The sequence below is a fragment of the Pelecanus crispus genome, chromosome 2 (assembly GCF_030463565.1).
Source record: "Pelecanus crispus isolate bPelCri1 chromosome 2, bPelCri1.pri, whole genome shotgun sequence".
NCBI lineage: Eukaryota > Metazoa > Chordata > Aves > Pelecaniformes > Pelecanidae > Pelecanus > Pelecanus crispus.
Window position 1 is genome coordinate 151,602,865 of NC_134644.1, and position 19,746 is coordinate 151,622,610.

General features: G+C 44.2%; 1 protein-coding gene across 1 annotated transcript in view; it reads right to left on the bottom strand.

Annotated features, from left to right (window-relative positions):
• The window catches only part of SNX31 (sorting nexin 31), a 31,611-nt gene extending 13,556 nt beyond the window's left edge, over positions 1-18,055 (bottom strand). The window contains exons 1-5 of the mRNA XM_075706381.1: positions 17,990-18,055; positions 17,840-17,914; positions 11,075-11,189; positions 9,893-9,957; positions 1,512-1,622 (exon numbers count right to left, since the gene is read on the bottom strand). Coding sequence (XP_075562496.1) covers positions 1,512-1,622; positions 9,893-9,957; positions 11,075-11,189; positions 17,840-17,914; positions 17,990-18,055 — 432 coding nt within the window. The remainder of the gene's footprint in view (positions 1-1,511; positions 1,623-9,892; positions 9,958-11,074; positions 11,190-17,839; positions 17,915-17,989) is intronic.
• Positions 18,056-19,746: the final 1,691 nt, after the last annotated feature.

A 19,746-nucleotide genomic window follows, 5' to 3' on the forward strand; every position in this document is an offset into this window, starting at 1 on the left:
AAGTGCCACATAAACATTAAAAACCTACAAATGCAATACACAAAGTAACATACAACACCACTGTCTGGCTTGGAAATTACCTTGACCCACTGCAAAACTAACAAGTTTAAAAAATGCTAATAATTTGGGCTTGATAAAGTATATTAGCAAATCCCTTCTTTACTCAAGGTCCCTATGCAAGTCTCCTATCTAAAAATGTCTCCTTACTTCTTCTACCCTATTAGCACCTACTTCCCTCTCCCCAAATCAAAATTCCTATCTCCCTGCCACCCCCAACACTTTTTACCTTCAGCACCTCCTACCCCACAAGTCTCCCATTGCAGGGTCTAAGGCCAACTCTGACACTTGCCTTCCCCTGGAAGAACTGGTCCCAGCATCGCCTCAGGTGGCGCAAACCCCATAGCAGAACAAAGCCAACAAGGGTTTACCCTGTGTTATCCAACTCATGGTAACTGTGCACAGACACTGTGTGTTCTGCAGCCAGACTAACACACAGCAGCTTGATGAAGGAGGGTCAATACCTGTTCAGCTCGCTTGTACCCATGGCCAGCTGAGAACTACCTCCACAAACTCAGATTGCAAAGGCACAGCAGAAATACAGTACACAATTGTCTGTATGATGAGAGGAAATTTCAGATTCCCATGACAAAGAAGAGCACCCATCTGGCAGGTGTATGCTTTGTTATTGCTGTTAAGGTTAGGAAATGGGAACAACTGAGGAAAAGGCTTCAGCCTTGCTCATGCACACATGTGTGCAAGTACACAAAATATACAGAGCTGCTGCTGCTCCTCCTCTCCTGGCATAAGAAGGGAACCCCAGCTGAAAGTTTCAAACACAAGTCAGCCAGTTGTGTAAACAACATTTGGTTGCTACTGGTTTCAAAATGTAACTAGCAATGGTTTGCTGTATGTATTACACCAGCTGTTACGGACATCCCAGAGCCACAGTGGTAGAACTGCGCCAATACTGCAAAGGAAGTCCTGCAGTTTCACAGCAAACATCAGGGGACAAAACAAGTAAAGGAGAAGCATGCAGAAAAACAAGACATATCAGTTGCACAGTAAGTCTTAACAGCAGTGCACCAGCTAAGACATAAGCCAAGGCTAGACCATCGTTTCTGCCTACACTGTTCAAGCACTTTCACCCACACTATGCTAAACCAAAGAGGGGGGTTAATTAAGAATGTGTCCCCATAAGGAATAGTATATATTTTCTGGTTCTATCATACATGAAGGAAACCTGAACTTGACAGCCAAATGCCATAGTAGAGGAGGGCACATAACATTAAGATGACATAAATTATGGGCAAATGTAAGAACCAAAAAAGCTCATCTGCAAAATCAGCAACACTCCCTCACCCCCCTGGTACAATAAACCCCTCAAAAAACACACAAGATATTCTTGTATGTCTTCAAATAGGGAGTTTTATCCTTTCCTGACTGAAGTTGTCTTAATTTTTGCCCGCTTCTCACAAATGGAAAATTTCAACACAATTCCAGAAACCCATTACCTCTAATACTCTTTCTGCGGTGTCCGATGTCTGGATATCAAGTCTAATATTGCTGCTATCAGCGAGGTAAACATCCAAAAAGGCTCTCTGGGTTTGGATCTTAAATGTATCCTGTTAGGTGGAAACAGAACACTTTTATTGCTTTTCATATTGCTGGAGCCCTTCTGAAGATGCTGATGCTCCATTTCCCTATTTACTCCAGTAAAATAAACAACTGAGATTACTGTTTAGTAAACAGTAAGTTACTAAAATTACTGTTAAAGCTTGCAGATGACAAAAAAATCATGTGCAGAACGGCAAGTGGGAAGATACTGCAGAATTAGAGGAGGGTCACTTTGATGTTAAGCTGAGCACAAGTTACTTAGTGTCTCAGTATCTGTAGGAACGACGCAGTCACTATCCTAGGAAGCAGAGACTCCAAAGAGAGGAGGCAGATAAACAGCTGCATGTGAATATTCCAAGCCACAGTCTTGCCAAAAGGAAAAAATGCATCTCTGTACCTATAAATAGGAAAATCTCCAGTGAGAATAATGAGGCTATGGTATCTTAATACGCCAGAGCCACTGCTACTGCAATACTGTGCACAGTGCCAGTGCCCAAGGTTCAAAAACACCGCAAACAGAGATGCAAAGAAGAAACCTGAAAGCATTTAGGTCATGAGGAAACAGGCCACACAGTAAGTGACCTTAGAAAACTTTCTTACGTCTAGACGTAATAAAGGGGTGATATGCAATCAGGAAAACTAAAGTACAGAAGCCAGATCCATTGGCTGTCAGGTGATGATAAACGCAGTCAGACTAGAAATAAAGCACACATTTCTAACAGTGAGGTGGCGCACAGAAATGGTGTATTCTCCACTGGTTTTATATCAAATATCATTGTTATAAATTGACTTTACATTTCCCTAAAAGACTTTCCCGAGCTCAAACTGAGAAAACCCCATGCCTTGCTATGCATGAGAAGTCAGACTTACTTGTTTCAAGAGGATGGACACTAGTTTGAGAACTCCCTTGGGGATGCATCTGGATGAGGTGGGAGAAACTCATTGTTGTAGCTCCTCTTCCTGTTGATTGCTCTGTATCAGAGGACAGCAGTAGTCCTTCTGGCATTTTTATTAATTAAGGAGAGGTACTTCCCTTGAGATTCATAGCAGAGGAAAAATGCTGTAATTGCACATACTGCATGCAATTATAAATTTTACTTTCTTGCATCCACCTTTGCTAGCCTGGTAGAAGAGATGGGAAACTCCCTGGGAGCCCTTAGGTTTCAAGTACTCTCGGTATCTTGCTGCAGTCTCTTCATGGTGCCTGTACATAGGAGCATCTCCTGACCCCTGCGATGTCAGCAAGAACAGGGTGGCAGGGCTGACGTTTATGCTATGTGTTCCATTACCCCCCTTTGGGTACCCTGGAGAGCATGCTAAGATGTATGACTCCAGTTAACTAACTCAGCTCAGACTGGTAACTTTTTTGGGTCAGAAAGACCACATTTTCCAGTAAATCTGGCTTAATTAAGAATTATTTCAAGGTAAGATCAAATACAAACAAAATGAGTTTTCTTCCACATCATCTAAAAATTAAGAACACACTGACAAAAGTTTGTAGAAAGATACATGGGGAAAAAAGGTCTTGAGGAAAACCAAAACAAAACAATATTTCTTATTTAAACAGACTACCCACGGATTTCCATGGCACCCAGTATTTCACCTAGCTGCATGCCTACAAGTCTGTTTGCACACATTAAAGAACAAAAGGGCCTCTTCTCAAGGCATTAGCCAATACCCTGTCTGAATGCCTTCTGGGGATCCACACAGATTTAATATTTATCTCCAAACTAATTTCTTTCTTATCCAGGAGACAGGTCTAATCATTCTTGTTAATGAAAATAAGCATTACTTTGCTTCCATGGAGATACAAAAGCCCCTCTCTCACTTACATAAGGATAATCTCCTGTGCTTACCTGAGTACCTTACTACTTTCCTCAAATGGGAAGGAGTAGACACTTCCTCGCAAATGCCTTTGGCACACATATTTCAGTACGAAACATTTTACGTGTGATGAAAGTATATTTGAAATGTGGAACAAACATGGGATGCAAACGTCAGAATGAGATAAAGACATGTAACTCATTACTGACTCTCAACAAAGAGCAAGCAGATCACTATATAGCCAGTTTAATACCCAGGACTCAGCAGTGCTGGGGGGTGAGGGCAAGTGCAAAGGCTCACGCACCACAGTAAGCACTTCTGGGTGTGGGCTGTTAATGCTGAAGCTCCCACAGGGAAAGGACATGGAGGACTTCATACATCTCCTTCTGCCAGATCCTCACTGCTGCTCCTGCAGCTTTTGCTGCCTGGGTACACACAACCTCATCCACTGTGGCAGCCCAGGGTCAAAGATAGAAACGCCACTTTACCCTTCTGCCACTCAAAAGGAGCCACCCCACCTACTCAGCAATCATGAGGGGAAGAAGGAAAGCATGATCCAAACTTCCAAGCTACTTCCAAGCAGTTTGAGATCTCCAAGAACACCATGCAACATATTAGTAGGCAGATTAATTTGAGGATCTACAAGAAAGGATGTATTAGAGAAAAGAAAGTCCCAGTCCCAGCTAGAAAGGTCACATTAAGTATCACTGTTTAATACTTAAAGCAGTGGTTTCCACAGTCGCCTTTTAAAAACTGCTTTGATTTATCTTATTTGACTACTGAACTACAGGCACAGCTTTATTTCACAGTCTTGGGGACAAATTGCCTACTTCCTTATCTCTAACTTTTGATTACTGTTCTCTTAATATGGCTATGACACAGCAAACCAAAATTAGGAATTATCTTAAACTGCTGGGTTTGGGGATTTTCTTCCCCCCTTATCACACGTTTTTACCCCAGAAGGTAGAACTGTCCAGACCAGAAACTCCACACATTGTTCAGTGTTATAAATATTTGTGTTTAGCCTCTTATCAGCAAAGTATTGTTGAGACTAAAAAAATTTACTTACATAAAAACAAAAGGAGGAAACAGTGCAGTCTGTAAGGCAGGAGAAGACAGTGTTAAGTCAAGAAATACAAATACAGACAGGTCCCTAAAACAACACAAGAGAATCCAGCATAAGTTTAATATAAATACAAAGGGAAGGGCATTTCGGTGTTAGCGATAATCCATTTAGTAAGCGCACATGGCAATCCCGACCATTTCCAAAATGGACAGAACAATACTTTTGAAAGAAATCTGCAGCAGTGAGTCAGGAAAGTTCAGGTCTTCTCCCAGGCTGCCATTTTAGTTTTGGAAAAAGCAGTAGAGTCATTGTCTTATCTACTCAAAACAGGCACCATCATCAGAAACCCCTGTATTTTGGCAACAGTGAGTGTTCAGTGGTACTTTTCATGTTTTCCTATACTTTTGCTCCTGAAATTTAGGGAACATGCCATGTAACTAGAATTGGACACTTTCTTGTATCCCTTAATACTGCTTATTTGACTCTTCCCCTAACACTGTCACTATTACCTGTGGTAAAATCTCCTGAAACATCTAGAACTGCTGCCTACTCCCCACTTGCCTGTTCCAGTAGCTTGAAGCACAGCTCAGTCATTAATATAAGAATACAGAATAATGCAGAGTTGGTGAGGGATTTTCTTCATTTTTTGGTTTTGATGAAAAGAACAGTTTAAAAAAAAACCAAACCAAAACAAAAAAACCAAAAATAAAACCACAAAACCAACAAAAAAAAACCCCAAACAAACAAAAGGTATCTATTATATAGTTCCCCCACAGGAAAAAAGATATCTAGATATATCTTTTTTCCTCCCAGTTTTCCATTAGAAAACTTAATTTTAAGCGATTTTGTTTCAACAGAAGTCAACACCAATCTGAACCCTCGGCAAGCTCTCAACAGATTTGTTGCTCAGCGAAGAAGCACGGGCCAGAAAAGGAGAAAGGGCGAAAATGGAGGCTCTTATTACAACATATTTGAAAAGAACAGCGGGCCAGGGGACTGAATTGCATCTTAACGTTGAAACAAAAAATAAAACAGACATCCTTGAATTAAAATTCTTCAGAACTTTCCAAGCCAGAAACCTTCCCCCCTGGCCAGCACACACTAAAAGTCTGAAAGTATGGGAACTTCCCACTTGAAATTCAGATTTCTGGCCAGCTGCACTTTTGAAATAGAAGTTCATAAATAAGAAACCCAACCTGGTTTGATATGAAAGAAATAACATTTTTAGAGCAGTGCTGAAATCATAGATACTCAGTCTGACAAAACTTTCCACAAATGGAAAGTGCATTGCGAGTGCAGAGAAGCAGAGGCTGCATGGTCAGACAGAGGCTCTATCCAAGAAAATGCAGCCCATGATCAGACCAGCTTTGATTCCTGGTAACACCTGCAGATTTCTGGGTTACATTTTATCTACACTCTCAATAGTATACACACCACAGCTCTCTTATGGTATTTTCTCTCTTTCCTCAGAAGGAAAACCATCTTACGTCCGAGTCCTTTGGTGAAGGACCACATAAGAACACTGCTTTTTGCCTGTTATCAGGCACTGGTTTGCTCTATTTGCTCAAGTACTCAGAAACTTTTCATCTCTCTTTTGCCAACACCTGAATCCTTTTGCTCATGCTAAAGGCCGCTGTTTACCAGCAACACAGACTTGAAAAGGTCAGCCTCCTAGATGACTAACTCCAAAGCTCTGCTGCTGCAAGGAAACGTGTCTCAATTTTATTCATAAATGCATAATGACTAGCTGTCATCACAGCTGCATCCTGAATATACCACATTATTCCATGGGCGCCCAATACAGAGACAGACCATGATCTCAGATTACGCTCAAGGACATAGATGAGCTGCATTAAAATGAGACAAATAGGGATGTATATACCTGCTCATACCGTCTTTCTCCTGATGAAGAAGGAGAAGACATGACACAGCCACAATGGTCTCATCTTGTTAATGACTTCTTGCAAGAAGTGTGCCATTTGTCTTTAGGGGCTGGAGGTAGTGGGACATATACTGAATCTGTCTCTCCAGCTTGGTCATTGGCCAAATTTGCAGAGTTTGGAAGAGTGGAGGGGCAAGGGTTATGGGTTAGGTTCTTCAAGTCTGCAACATCATAGTGTTGGTAAATATTTCATCACTGTTCGTTTTGAGAAAAGCATCCATTGTGCCAAGCTGCTTTCCCCATGTTTCGGGAGCCCTGCTGTCCCCTGACAACTTCTCCCATGAGATTAGGTTGCTGGGGAAACAGCCAGAGCATGCCTGCTATAAGGAGCAAACCGTAATAACCTATGCAACAGGTAAAGGTAGTGCTGGGCAAAAACAAGGGCCTGGAAAGCAGGGTTAACCTGCATGGGCTTGTCCCCACTTCAAAAGTTTGCCCTGCTAGATATGATCAGGGGAATATAGCTGGTTGGTGTGATGCTGAGTGCAGATATAGATGAGTCATGTTGAACGCTGTCAGGCAGCCGCAGTAAAGCCATGGTCCTTGCACAGCACTCCCACTCCAGGGGGTGCTGGTCTCAGCACATCCTTCGCAACCCCATTCAGAAGCAAAACACAGGACAAGGATCAAAAGGCCTTAAATTCAGTTTGATTTTTCCTTTGCCTCTTCTATTTTAGTCAGTGACATATACAAATATCTTCAGCTAGAAGCTTAAATACTGCTGTTTTTAAGACAAGCCAAGAAAATGAAGCAAGTACTAGCAGACTACCTGAGAGGACAGCTCTATTCTCTCTCATAATGAAAGACAGAAGCGAAGGTGAAAAAAGTAAGCAGTACAATTTTTAGGAACACCCCCCCCCCCCCAGCCTAGCAATCTCATTCACCTCTGGTTTCCTATCTTCTCATTCTAATAAAACGGAAGGTTTCTGTTATAAAAGCTGCACTGGTTTTACCTGCAGACAGATCTGTGCTCAATAAATAGCTGCGGTGGCAGGAAAGTGGCTAACTGCTTCCCGTTCATCGCCAGCTGCAGTGCGGTCCCTCTGCCACTTCTCCCACATTAGCTGGCAGGTTGCTTGTAAAGGTGTGCACTAACTTGCTTCAGGCATCCAAGACTGACTAGTCAAAGACAGTCCATGTCACTGACAGAAAAGGAGCATGCTATTTCATCATTTTAATGATGTTTTATTCTTGAATCTTTCATTAATCATCCCTCTTGCAATGCAACATAAACAAGAGCAAGTTTGGGGTAATGCCTGGTTTTAACACTAAGCAGCAGTAACACTGAAACCCTAACTATGTTTTCACTCCTAACCAACGTGTAGGATGCTAAGTGCTGCCTACACATCTTCAACAATGGAGAAGGAAAGAACAGTACAGAGGTGCTTTAAATATGAACTTCACTCCATGTCTTTCAATGCTGTTACAGAAATTTTGTCACTCTGCCATAAAACATCTCACAAGCCAGAGTATACTAATAAATACTGGAACATGCACAACAAAGCCAGTTTGTTGAGTGAGATTCTTTAATAGCCAAAATGAATACTTATCCAGCTGTCAGTTACACCTGTTAAAGGCACTGTGTACATCTAATGACAGTGGATGCACTCCTGTCTTTTACAGAGTTAGTTGATCTCTCTTAGGAGTTTGTTCTGTACCATAATGAAAGAACACATAAAGCACTACTGCTATTTGTATTATGAAGTAGTAATTTATGTAGGCACAACCAGTTTAAGTTTAAATTGTAAACAAAAAAAGCTGGAGAACTACTGTCTTTGCCAAGCAGGAAGCCTAAATGTCATGTATGAAAATCCATTGTGTTGTGGAACAGAAATTTGGTTAATTTTATGTCTTGAGAATGTACTGACCTTGCACTAACATTTAAGGTATAAACCAGTGCTGTCCTTGAACTCTATAAAATAACCAACTGCTTTTGGCAGCACAGTCATCACATGCCTTAATAAGCACACACACATATGTACATAACCCATAAATCAAGTTAAGTATTACACATGTACTTATCAAGTCACCCCTCTTCACCAGAAGGGCCTGCAGTAAAGAAAAACCTAAGTATACAACATCATTTCTGATGGTACGTTAAGAGAAATCCACAATACTGGCATGCCAAAAGACATCCTTAAACACTGCAAACATACATTTTGAAGAGTTATTTCCTGCCAGCAATTTTAAAAAAAAAAACCAAAATAGTCAGCTGGCAGTGTTTGAGGGCAAATTGCAAGCATTCCTGATGGATTTAACTTTCTTTAGCAGACCCGTTATCAGTCTCATCAAGACTAATTAAGACTCAGCAGTAATTGTTGGGAGTTATCTGTAGGGCTATAACAGGCATTGGACCAGAACTAAAGAGACACTGCTTCTCACAAAGTAAATCCCTAATCAGAAAGGGGCTTTTCATTCACTGTCTTGAGCACTTCAGTAGGTCTGAATTTAAGAGACTGTAAATAAACTGTATTTTTTTATTTATGAAGTATGTAGGAAAAACCTTTCTAGAATTTGTTAGGAATACTTCTTCACACCTTTTTCTACAGCCTTTCTAAACTCTCTTTACATACCTTAATCACACATAGCAAGCGAAGAGGTATCAAGTCACAAAATTCTTACTCTGTCCTTCCAAACATCACCCCTCTCCAGAACAACTCACTGCAAGCAAGGTTACAGTAGCACCAGCAGCATGCCAAGTACTTCCCAGAAAACTAAAAGAGCATTCCCTCCCTGAAAATGCTGTTGGAGTCATACTACACCCACCTGCTCCAAACACTACTATCCTCATAAGAACCACAGCAGCTGGAGAGGAGGTAAGGGAAGAAAAGGGACATTCAGCACCTTGCAGTAGTCAGACACAAGCAAGAGATATCCAGGCTCCAAGCCTGCCAAAGAAAGATCATACATGTCACAGACCACATTAAAATGTATTTCAAAAGTCACCTAGGTTGCAACAACCCAAATACATGCTGGATTCTGCCCATCACTACAGTTGCAAGATAAGATGAACATGACATTTTCACAGCAGTCATCAATACACTTATCAGTCTAAAGCACTGACACTACCAAAAAGCATTGACGGTTGCAAAACCCAAGAACGTATGTAATCCTTCTATTGAGCTCTAACAAAGACTCTTCTGGGAACTGTTTAGAGGCAACAGATTCATCAGATATGCCACAGGATATAAAAACAAAGCAAATAGTTCTTTCCATGTGAGAAACAAGTTCGTACACGGACAAAACAATAACAATACTATTATTATTGCCACCCACGCTTCACAGAGAGCACTCTGTCATTGGAACTCGCTGCTTTACAAGACAGACCAATACACTAAGAGCACAAGGAAAGGAAGATAGCAAAGGAAGCCCTATACTCAGGAGGTAGGATAATATTTCAACTCTTTCATATAACAAACTATTTGGTTGAAAAATTCAAAACTTACCTGCTGTAGCTTTCGGAAAAAGCCTATGAAGACATCACTGTTGGTAATATTTGAATCCAAAGTAACTGAAAAACAAGAGGAAAGCGGGAAGGGAAGAAACTAAACTTAGCCAAAAGATGAAAAACTGGGCTATTGTCTAAAAACAAGATGTATATACAGCATGACCGTTGGTTAAACGGTCAGTGCTACTTCACTCATCCTTTGGTTTCTGCATAGCTACCTTTACCAGCCTGTTGTTAAATAACTGAAGATAGGAACAGTGCAAAATACATGTAGCATTGCTGTTCTCCCAAAGCAAGACTACAGTAAGGTTCTTGGCCATGTAACTCCATGGTCACTCATGGACAGTAACTCTAAAAGGAACTGTTGAATAATCAAGTAAAAAAGAGAAAATAATCACTAAGTAAGATTTTAAAGACTAACCTTGAGTTTCTGTTTTGTAAGTCTTGGCATAAAGTATCTGAGGCCAGAGGCTACCAGAACCTCTTTAAGCTCATCCCCTCACACACCCTTCTTTCTGGGTAGTTGAAATGGTTATATTTTTTTTTTTTTTGGCTTACATGAGACTTGCAAGACACATTCTAGGGATCTGCAGACCTGGTTTATAACACAACACATTGCACCTGAGATTTAGTTTTTCTACAAACTTTTGTTACAATTCTCACAAATCTGCCTGGAAACCCTTGAAGGAAAAAGGTTTATGCAGAGGCTAGTTCCATATGACACTTCTACCAGTCCAAGTCCTCATCTTTTTTGCCTCCCTCTTTTACCCACCAGCCATCAGTTCTCACACCCACCCCCGTGTCAGCTCTGGCAGTTGTGAAGCAGCAGGGACGGGTGGCTCAGCTCACTGATCCAGAAGAACAGAGAATGGCCAGACTACAGGCTGCCACCAGAAGGCCAAGTTGGCTTAAGTTTAGTGTGAAACTGCACCCTTACATTCTGGGAAAGCTGCAGAAAGGCAGCCGCTTCGGAAATAAGAGAAATACGGTATGCTGCTGTTCTAGAGCCAATGAACCAACAGACAGAACAGCACTGCAGTGCTTAGCCCCAGCCTTTTAGATACACCCTTACTCAGCTCAGTATAGAAGGTAAAGCACCCTGCAGTCACAGTTGTAGACACATCCTCAAAGGTTTAAGCTCTACATATGAAAGCTGATAGGTTGTTATAGCCAAGCTTACCATTCTGAAGGTACTGCTCCAGCTGAGACTGTCTCTCATCTGCCATCGACTTGGTCATTGCCAGGTAAAATTTTGGAGGGAAAGCGGGTACAGCACTCCCAAAAAGCTGCCTCAGCTGTGAAACAGCCAAAGGAAAACTCCACATCAGTGAAGAAGTATTCATAGTGTCCAAGGAGCTTTCAATGCTCTCTTGTTTTGACAACGAGACATGATGACCTGCAAAGGGCACAGGGTACCCACCCAGCACCTCCCTGATGGCCCTCAGGGCCCACAGCGGGGGCAAAGCCTTTGCCTGGGCAGCCACCAGAAGACAGCCCAAGTGAGCAACCTCTTTTGATGGGTTTCTCATTTTTACAGTCTTACCACTTCTGAGCTCCTGCTCCGAGCCAGAAAAGTAGCATTGTATTAACCTTATCAGCTAGGTCTTAAACACCTCATGGACAAAGAAGATACGGTTACAGATGTCTTCTCTTCCCAATACCTCCAAACAGGATTTCTTTGATCTATACCCGCAGAACTACTTTTTAAGAGCTGGTGAATTCTGCCCTTGACTTGTGCCACCTCAGAGGCTTTTATTATTTTGTCCATGAGAGGTAGTAACTTTTATCGGATCATCTAATATTGTCAAAGGAAAAACAAACAAGCAAAACCAAACCAAAACAACAAAACCCAGAAAATCTTTCAGGAACACAAACTATCAGAAAGTTTGGTTCTTCCTCCAGCTATATCAGCTGGCGAATAAGAGCATAATGTCTCTGTACAAACCCTACCTCATTTATAAACAGACCTGAAAGGACCAGAGAACCACAATTACATTATCTTATGATAACATAAGATAGTTCCAGTATAGGTTTGGGCACTGGTTGATCACTTGGAAGTGTAAAAATTCTCTGCTATAAGCAAATTATCTCAAGAGAAGGATAAGCTATGTTTACCTTCCCAGTATGTACATTACTAAGCACAGCAAAATACAGCAAGTTTGCCTGGAAACATTCCTTCACCTAAATCAAAACAACATGGCATCTGATCAGTAAAAAGAGATTCCTGTAGTATGCTGAGACATTACTACTAATTACATTTTAAGCACCAGAATTCAACTCGGCAATTAGTGTCACTAAATCCTCTGAAAGTTGACATTTTCCCTCTGGCCCCAGCTGCCCAAGTCTTTCACATGACTCCAGCAGCTGAAGCTTGGAGAAAAAAGAAAGTTTATCACTGCAAGAATCAGCAATACCTTTTCCTGCCTGTTGGCTAAAGACAGGAGTGAGGCATATTCTCACAGCTCCACTTTCCCTACATTGGCAACACACTGCTATTTCTGAGTTCTTGATTATTAGATAATGCGTGAATCGCTCTGAGATGCACAGCATAAGAGAGTTAGATAACACTACATGCTTTGGTTTTATGTAAAGCTAACAGTAATAGCTAGTACAGAGTGCTTTTTATCTTCAAAGTCCTTCACATATGTGATTTTCCCCCAGGGACTGAAAAATATTATCTCTGCTCCACAGGCAGGCAAATTGAGGAGACACAGCAAAAAAATTTGCCAGAAGTTGGAAAGACAGAGCCACACTGACAACAAGGAGGTCCTCTTTCTTCCCTCTGCATTCAGGCCATGCCTCACCTACAAAGTGGTGCCGTCTGTTATCATCAGTTTGCACAAGCCGAGACTCTGGCCTACTTAAAAAAAAAATTAATTCATCTCAGTGCCGGCTGCTTGGTAAGTTTCTTGAAATGCAATTGTGTGTCCTCAGGATTTGGGCTACAGAGAAGAGAAACTTGCCCCAACCAGTTAGACTTTTTCACATCTCAAATAATTAAAGAAAAATGCCCATAAACTTCAAGTATGTATTTGTGTTGTGCTGAAGGTCCACCAGACTATCAGCCACCAGCATGATATTTCATGATAGAACAAAACTAGCCAATATTTGTCTTCACAAGCCGAACAGCCTAGGCTACATTTTAAATGCAAGTCAGCAACAGCACTGTACCTGGTGGTGCCAGGTGCCAACTGCCTGCTGCCCTGCCAGGCCAACACAGCCATAAGAGATGGGTCCCCTACCCAAAATCTGCTTCTGACCTCCTTTTTTTTTTTTTTTTGAGGTTCTGGGTTTGTTTCTGCAGCCTAAAGCCACTCCACAGAAGACACGTGCCTCAACACCAAGCCAGGCTGCCCTGTGCACTGCCTTTTTCTCTCAGCTGGACCTACTTGGCCAGACAGGTACTTCCCAGCCATCCTGCTCCACAAGCTGTCCAAGGGGAAGACCCCCATCCTTTGGCCTCTCTGCATGCCTGACCAAGCAGCTTCTCTGCAGACACTATGTACAGCTCCCATTGACAACACACAGCAGCCGCCTGGGCCTGTCATGCCTCGCAGCCCACAACCCAGCACCGAGTCTGGGCACAGCTCCACTTCCAGCTCCCCACCCCAGAGGCAGCTTCAAGAGCAAGAAGCAGGAAAGCCCACAGCAGACTTGATCACAAAAACAAGCTTAAATGTGACTGTGCTAGAAACCCAGACAGGATGTTCCAACCTGGTGGAAGAGGTACGTATTCTTCCTCCAAGATTTCTACCTAAAAGAGATAGAGCAGCTTCCCTAAATATGACAGTTTTAAGCTCTAAGAGCTAATCTCTCCAAAAAGGGGAGTAAAGACACATGCCATAGCTGGTGCTGTTTCTTTTTAATCTTTCTGCAATAAATATTCCCCTCCTCAGCAGGAGACATCACCAGTTTTAAAGTGTAGTTGACCAGAATTAATCATCTCCTACTTAGACTAATCCCATAGGTTTGCTTTTAGGTGTCAGGTCCTGCCTATGCTGTCTAGACGAGCTATATCACCCAGGGCCATGCTCCATCATAGGTGTGCAGATGCCAAAGTCAGACAGAGCACCAGAAGCAAAAGTGCTAACCTGAGAAAACAGAGCAGCATTATAACTATAAAGCTATTATGTATGGATTATATACAGAATGAACAGGCCTCTGGGCATTTCCTTCTCAGTTACCTGATTAAATATTTAAAAAAAAAAAAAAAAAAAAGGAGACACCTTTCTAAGATTAAAAATGCTTAATGTTTCATGTGAAAGTTAAAATATACGTATGTGGAAACTGTCCAAGCAATCAAAGGTATGAGACTGTTCTGGTACATGACTAGCTAAATCAAGTTTAAAAAAAAATATTTTCTATATTTAATTCCTTTTTACCAATTGTTTTATCATGATTAACAGATTTTTTTAGAACTATTTTCCCAACAGTCATTCATACCAATCACAGATGCTGCTAACTGACTCATTAGAGGCTGGCATCATGACCAGAATCCATCAGTGTTGCATTTCACTCTTAATCCTACAGAGGACAATTCCTATTTGCTCCCTGCCTTAAAGTAAACCACTGAATACTCCAACAATTGCAAGAAATAACCTGTTCCTTTCAGTCCTACAACAGAACATAGGTTCATTATGATGATATTTGTTTAGAGAGGGATGCGCTAAGCAGCTGCCGAACTGAAAAGCCGAATGCAAACATCACAACATCACAAAGGAGAGCCTGTGTCTTCAGCAACTGTTCAATTTTGAGGAAATCCGGTAACATTGTTAGTGCACAAACCACTGTCCAGGTAATCTCTAGACCCACCCTAGAAGCTTCTGTCACTTGTATATTCTTGCAAGAGAGCCTTACCTCTCCATAAGCAGAATCAAGACCCACAGCTCTATTAGAGGTGCTCTGGTCAGTGTGCAGTCCCCGGAGAACTAAAGCCAGAGGAGAACATGGCTACAGTACAGAGCACTGCCTAGCTGTCCTTGTATAAATCTAGGGCCAAAGCTTAGATCCTTAAAATGCATATCATCTGCCATCGACACTCCTGCTGAAGCTGCTCACAGTCATTTGCAGAGAATGGCTATACAAGTCTTAGTTGAGCAAGCGCAAACAATAAGGAATGCCGCCCAATGTGTATGGCGCTCACCCCGAGCAAAGGGAGACTGGTCCTTCAGCTGTCCCTCCTACTGCTAATACTTAATACCTAAATACTCAGGACAGAGGAGGGAACAAAAACTGGATTTCCCACAACTGAATGCTCTAGCTCCTAAAAGAAGGGGCAAAAGGGGAGAAGGCAGAGCCACCTCTGGACGCCCTTACAGCCAACACAAAGCCCCATCTCCCAGAGGAAGGTCAAAGGAGTAAATCCTCAGACTGAGACAGGCGCCTTCGGGCAATCCACAGCCAAGTGCCTATTGCCACAAAAGGAGAGGGGCTAAAGCTGCATTGCTCTCCTCAGCATTTCTGCCAGCCCTGCCTAAGCAACTCCTTCTAAGCAAGATCTCTTTCAGGATATCATTCTCGGTTGTTCACACCTCCCTCTATACCATTTGCTTTGGGTGCTCAGCTTAAGGCTAAGAATCCCATTTGGAGATAAGGCACCTAAAGGTAAGGAAATGCTGCTCAGAATTAGTATATCTGCTCCTCCCCATCCAACAATGTATCCAAAACCTCACACTCCATCACACTACAGTGCCTCTAACAGTTGCTCCCTTCAGACAGTCCTTTTGTAGGGAACAACTGCTCTGGGAGACAGCAAGGAACAGAGTTTGGGAATGTCAAATAACAGAAGCACTCTCAGAATATAAAGTGATGGGGAGCAGGAAAATGCACAGTAAGAGAAAAGGTGCAGGTAAGACGCAGCATCACAAACAAAAATTAGGTGTCCTGATTTTGTATCACAAGTTAGGAGAGGAGCTTGTAGAGGTGGCATAGCAGCGCTTTAGAAATCGCCACCCTGAAGAAGATCAGGGGCACAACTAGTCCAGCATCACATCCAACAGAGGTCAGAGGCAGATCCTCCAGAATAGTGTTCAAGAAATACCAAGTATAATCATGCAGAAATCTGTCCATGGGGGAAGTTTATTTCCAATTCACATCCTGCATCCATCGCAGAATTGTTGCATCTGTCAGGCTTTGTGGACACCACATGTGATCTGGTCAGGAGGGTGAAATTACTGTATGCTGGAGTTCAAGACTTCTTGTATGCGTGCATTTTTTTCTACCTTAACAGAGTATTTCAAGCAAAACAGAATATAATAATTACAGATGAGCAACCTCACATAAGTATAGAAAAGACAATTAAGGGACAGCAGTGTAGTTGTAAGTGTCAAGACCAAGTATGGCAGCTACCAAGAGCAGGAATGAAGGAATTAAAAATAAAAATCAGCTAATGAGTTGTAAAGCCCTGCAAGAGGCAAACTGTCAGTTACAGGGGATGCAGAGAAGGGAAGGATTTTGCTGAGAGCATTAATGAAGTTAAAACCTCTTGAGTAAGAAACAGTAAGCCTTAAAGAAAAAGCAAGCAAATACATAAGCTGGTTTATTAGTTCAGATATGTTATCCAAAATGCTCCATTAACAAAAGCAAAATATTACTGTGAGAGCTCCCACAGGGATAGAAACTGCAGAGCTGGGACACAAGAGCACACCTCAGCAAACATTGCTTCCCATGGCAGCCCTACTGCTGAGTCAGCTGCCATGTAGCTGTGCTACTCCAACTGCTTGTGCAGTCACACAGAGCTGGGACAGATGAACCGATCCCCATCAGGGGTTACCTGGCTGAAAAACTGCTCCAGAGCAGTTCCATCACTGCAAAAGAGAGCACAGCAAGGAGGCTGCCAAAAGAAGGAGCGTTTACCTAACGTACTACCTCCAGAAGCATTCATCAAACAAGGCTCTAAAATAGGGTTGTCAAGGTAAAATAAGGCTGCTCAGCAGGAAGAGCTGAGAGAGATTTCACTTGGAGCCAAGGACTGACAAAGGCCAGAGAAACTGAGCTAGCAAAGAGAAGGCTGGCAGCCACTCTGCTTCCACAGAAGAGCTCAAAGTCACATGCTCCCTTTTATCTTCCTTAGAAAGCCAGAGGAAGGATAGAGGGGAAAGGGACAGAGGCAACTCAGACAAGAAACAAAACAAAAGCAGAGGTAAACAGGCAGATTCACCCTGAAATAGCCCACTCCAGTTAACTGGGGGCCATGTATTATTCCCTGATGACCACTATTCCTTGGAATGCTCCAGGCCTGTGTTCCAGCTGTTTTGTAATTGCCTAGTAATTGCCTGTGTGGAAAGGGTCACTCCTGAGGTATGTGCTTAGGCAATTTGGGCCAAAGGATCCAACGCTCCATTAACCCCTGGCTTGTCAAGAAAACCTGCAACTGGCTGTGCAATTTGCCTGGACTGACCTCTGTGTACTTTCTAGAGTTGTTCCTAGGATTAAAGGCCCCAATAAAGCAGTTGCACCTCCCTCCCAGAGGCCAAGGAAAAGAGGCACTTGGAGTCCACAGCTGCTGCTTGACTGATGTTTGCCATTAAGCCAGCTTACCATGCCCTTCTGCCACATGCCTTGGTTTTGGGGTTTGGTTTTTTTTTTTTTCGGATTTGCCTCTCAGTTGCTGCTGGATTTCACCCTGCGAACATGGGTGCCCCGCAAGCAGCAGCTCTGCCCCTCCGACGGCACCGCATCGTGGGGAGCGGGCAGGGCACAGGGTGGGACCAGGCGCATCCTCCCTGTGGTGTTAGCATGAAGGAGGGCTTTAATAACGCGGATTTGGGCAGAAGCGACTCGCTGCCCCCATCCCACACTGGGCCTGCGAGGGCCAGGAGAGCCCCTCCCGCTCCGCAGCCCTCACCGGGCCCGGCCTGGTGGCCCGACGGCCGCCCGCACCCCGGCAGGCTGCCCCCACCGAGGCTTTTGGGGTGTGTGTCCCCCCCCCCCGGCCGGCCCTCACCTGCGCGTCCCAGAGGCGGAGCTGGCTGTACCGCGCCTTGCCGAGCAGGAAGCCCTCCAGGCACACCGAGTACAGCTGCAAGCACACAGCCGTCAGACCCGCGCCCGGCCCCGCCGGCCCCCGCCGCCCGCTCCCCGCCCCGGCGCCCACCACGTATGGCCTCCCGCGCCTCTCCCGCAGCTCCTCGGCGGCGGTGATGTTGAAGTGCAGCTTCATGGCGAGAGCGGGCCGGGCCGGGCCGTCCCCTCACGGCAGCGGCGGGGCTGAGGGAGGGAGGGCGGGCGGGCGGGCGGCGCAGGTGGGAGCGGGCGCGACGCCAGGGGGCGACGCCAGGGGGCGCTGCCGCGGGGCGGGCCGCGGGCACTGAGGCGGGAGCGTCCCTCGCGCGCAGCCCCGGCGGCGGTTTTTATTCGAAATCCCCCCAGAGAGGGAGCCCGCCGGGGGCTCGTCAGGGCGAGGGGCAACGCGCAGGTGAAATTAATGGCCAATAAGCGCCAAGCGGTGCCCGCGGGGGAAGCGGCCTGGCTGGGAAGGGCGGCAGGGGTGAGCCGGGGCGCTTGAAGAGTCGGAGCCGAGCAGGGAAGGAGGCCGAGGGAGCCTGTCACAGCAGCCTGGGTGCCCACAGCACCGGCAAGGCGGCTACGAAGTGGTAATTCACCACGAAGTGATGATAATTCACTATTTTTCAAGGCACGAGAACTCGGGACCATCGGGTAAAAGGGGGTACGCAGCAGGTTTGTAAGAACAGAAAGTCCTTTTTTCACGGAGTGCTTCACTGGAGGTCAAATATAGTTAAAAAGGCAGGTCTATCTCCAGCCTGGGGCTTTTGTTTATCACTAATTACCAGATGATAAAGGTGAGTATGGCCGTGTTTCGTAGCTTCCTTTAGCGTATTTCGGGTACCCCTGAGGGAAAGGTGCTGCAGGAGCTGGGCCTTCTCGCGTGACTCACCGTGGAAGTCCTCGTGCTCTTACGTGAGCGGTGCTGCTGGAGACGTGAAATGAGTTCATCAACACGGAAACAAGGCAGCTGAAATGCCTCGCCTGCAAACCAGGGCCTGACATAAGTGCAGTACTCCAGCCTCACCAAAACATCTTTCATCAGAGGAAGAAAATTATTTCAGGAAGGCCATGATTCACCAACTGACCTGGGGAAAACCCCTTCCTAGTGGAACAAGGTTTGCACATTTTTGTCAAGAAACAAGATAAACTGTGGGCATTCTGGAGAAAATGAATAAGTAAAGTAACATTGTGTAACATGTTTGATGATTTTTCTTCCTCATCTGTGCAGCCAAATATAACCAGTCTGATGACTTCTGGAGCACCCACGCAGCTGCCCTCTTACAGAGCCAACTTTGTAGCTCTGGTGTCACGGCTACCCTGTTATACCTGGGTGATGAGGCACCCGCACCCTGGGGAGCTCTGGAAGAGCTTTCCTTCCCTTCTGGAGCAAGCCCCTGTGTGCATCATTGTTCACGTCCCAAGCCACTTCGCAAAACCACATCTCCGCTTCTAACCTGGGAGGCAAGGCGGCTGCATGATGAGTTTGATGGAAAAATGTAAGGTATAGGCAGACAGAGGAAAGATCTCTGCTCCGGGCCATGGGCAGGAATTTTCCACTTCTGGTGTGATTCTAGGTTGGCGGTCTCTTCTCATCTGCCTGAATGTTGTTCTCCTCTGGAAAACTACAGGAGGGGAAACCAAGCTACCTTTGGTGGCAAATCTCTGTAACAGTGGCAAGAGACAGGATTAAGCAAGCTGCACTTACAGATGTGACAATGCTATATGTTTAGGGCCCACTTTTTTTGTAATCTCTGGTTTATGTCATCTGCTGACTTCAAGTTTAACCTAGACCATGTGTAACCCAAGGTCCCAGTCACTGCAATGTGACACAACCAGTTAGCCTGT